The sequence below is a fragment of the Manacus vitellinus genome, unplaced genomic scaffold, assembly GCF_001715985.3.
Source record: "Manacus vitellinus isolate BGI_N305 unplaced genomic scaffold, ASM171598v3 scaffold_24_pilon, whole genome shotgun sequence".
In the NCBI taxonomy this organism is placed as follows: Eukaryota; Metazoa; Chordata; class Aves; order Passeriformes; family Pipridae; genus Manacus; species Manacus vitellinus.
This window is the reverse complement of record NW_021939798.1, coordinates 11583282-11585113: the sequence shown is the minus strand read 5'-3', so window position 1 is coordinate 11585113 and position 1832 is coordinate 11583282. Positions and strand designations below refer to the sequence as shown.

General features: G+C 66.2%; 1 protein-coding gene across 1 annotated transcript in view; it reads left to right on the top strand.

The window, feature by feature from the left end:
* The first annotated feature begins 1625 nt into the window (after positions 1–1625).
* BTBD17 (BTB domain containing 17) overlaps positions 1626–1832 on the top strand; it is a 3691-nt gene continuing 3484 nt past the window's right edge. The window contains exon 1 of the mRNA XM_029960111.1: positions 1626–1650. Coding sequence (XP_029815971.1) covers positions 1626–1650 — 25 coding nt within the window. The remainder of the gene's footprint in view (positions 1651–1832) is intronic.

The window sequence follows — 1832 nt, the reverse complement described above, 5'->3', positions numbered from 1 at the left end:
CCTGGGAAGCTCTGAGTGGCTGTGACACAGCTCATCCCCACCCCGGAGCAATAGGGGTGGTGGTCTGGGGAAAAGCGGGTCCAGGGTCCACGGCCACGTAAGGGGACAGGATGTGTGCACAGGGTGTGACGTGCGAGTGGCACACAACTGTGAATCCACATGCTGCCCCTGTGTCCCCGCTGGGTTCTGCCCAGGCTGTTCCCGAGTGCCCACTGCCAGGACACCCTGCTCAAGCCTCAGTTTCCCCAGCAGCACAGAGAGGGGTGAGCTGGCTGGTGTCCCCTGCCTGTCCCTGGGGCCACTGAGGAGACTCCCACCCCCTTGGTGCCCCCCAGCCTGCAGGGTGGTGCCCTGGCAGTGCTGCCTGGCACAGGTCGCTATGGTGAGCCAGCCCTGCACTGCCTCAGCTGCAATCTCCGGGCCAGCATAGCTTCTGCATCACCTCACTGGGGGCTGGGGGATGTCACCCTGTCCCCTGATGCCCCTGAACAGCAGCCCCACAGTCCCCTGTGCCCCCCATGGCCTCTGGGCACCTCACCCCATGACCAGCCGATGCCCCTGTGGGGGACTAGGGGGTCCCTGGGCTGTGGGTGCTGCCCAGGCTGGCACAGTGATGGTGGTTCACCGGGCACACGCTGCCACAAGCTGTTGTTTTTTCAGGCGGGGGTGAAATGAGGCGTCAGAGGATGCAGTGAACCGTGAACCGGCTGTGCCACAGCGGGGCCCCCACCCCCTGCTCCACCACGGTGAAGGGACATCCACCTGGGCTGGGCACTCTGCTGGCACCACATTTACGGGGGTCCCCAGCCCTGTGAGGGGACAGGGCTGGAGCCCCAGCCCCATGGCCAGTACGGCATCACCGACCTGCCTGTCCCTGCGAGGGGACGGTGAGCTCTGGGAGCACAGCACGGGAGTGGCTGGGTGGTTTGTCCCCAGCCCCTCACCCTGTTTGTGTCAAGGCCAGATGCTGCTCCCGCCCCCTCGGCAGCTGTGGCAGCATCTGCCCACGCTCACCAGCTCCCACATGTTCCATCTAAGCCCGTGTCCCAGCCTGGCTGTGCAGTGGGACGGGGCTCCTCAGCCTTGCGACCCACGTGAGCCCAAACCTGTCCTCAGAAGCCCCTGTTGGCACCACGGGACCCCCAGCCCTGTGGCAGCACCAGAGGCACCAGCTCTGAGCGCACCAGGCTGGACCCAACACACAAGAACTAGGAATGGTTCATATCCCCCCCATGGCTCTGGCACTGCCGAGGTCTCAGTGTCTCCCTGGACGTGTCCCCAGGAGTGAGGGGTCCAGGCACTGCCCCTCGAGGTGACCTGGTGCGGGGTCTCTGGGCTGAGCACAGTGCTGGGGGAGCCCTGGCTGTGGGTAAGGGGCTGCTGTGCCCATGTGAGCTGGGCTGCCCCCATCTTGTGGGGTCTATACCCCTGCCTGTGTCCCATCTGGGGTCCCAGTTCTGGCTCCCCACTCCCTGGTGCCACCGGAGCCACAGTCAGAGTGGGGTACTCACCTCTGGCAGTGGGGTGGGGGCACCCAGCACCACCCTCAGCCTGTGCCAGCACCACACCAGCCCCAGCACGTGGCACTGGAGCTTTTGGGGGGCAAACGCCACCCCAGCCCCGCGATGAAGCCCCTCCAGAGGCGTCAGGGTGGGCGAGGGGCCATCGGAGGCCGCCCAGGGTGCACGGGCGGCCTCTTGGCTGCAAAGACTGGGAAAAGGGCAGGCAGTTCCTGCCGGCAGCCCGGATGCCATGGTGATGGGCTGCTGCCGGCATGAATACCCATGAGCCGGGGGAGCGGGAGGCCACCGAGCTGTGCCCTGAATGCAAAG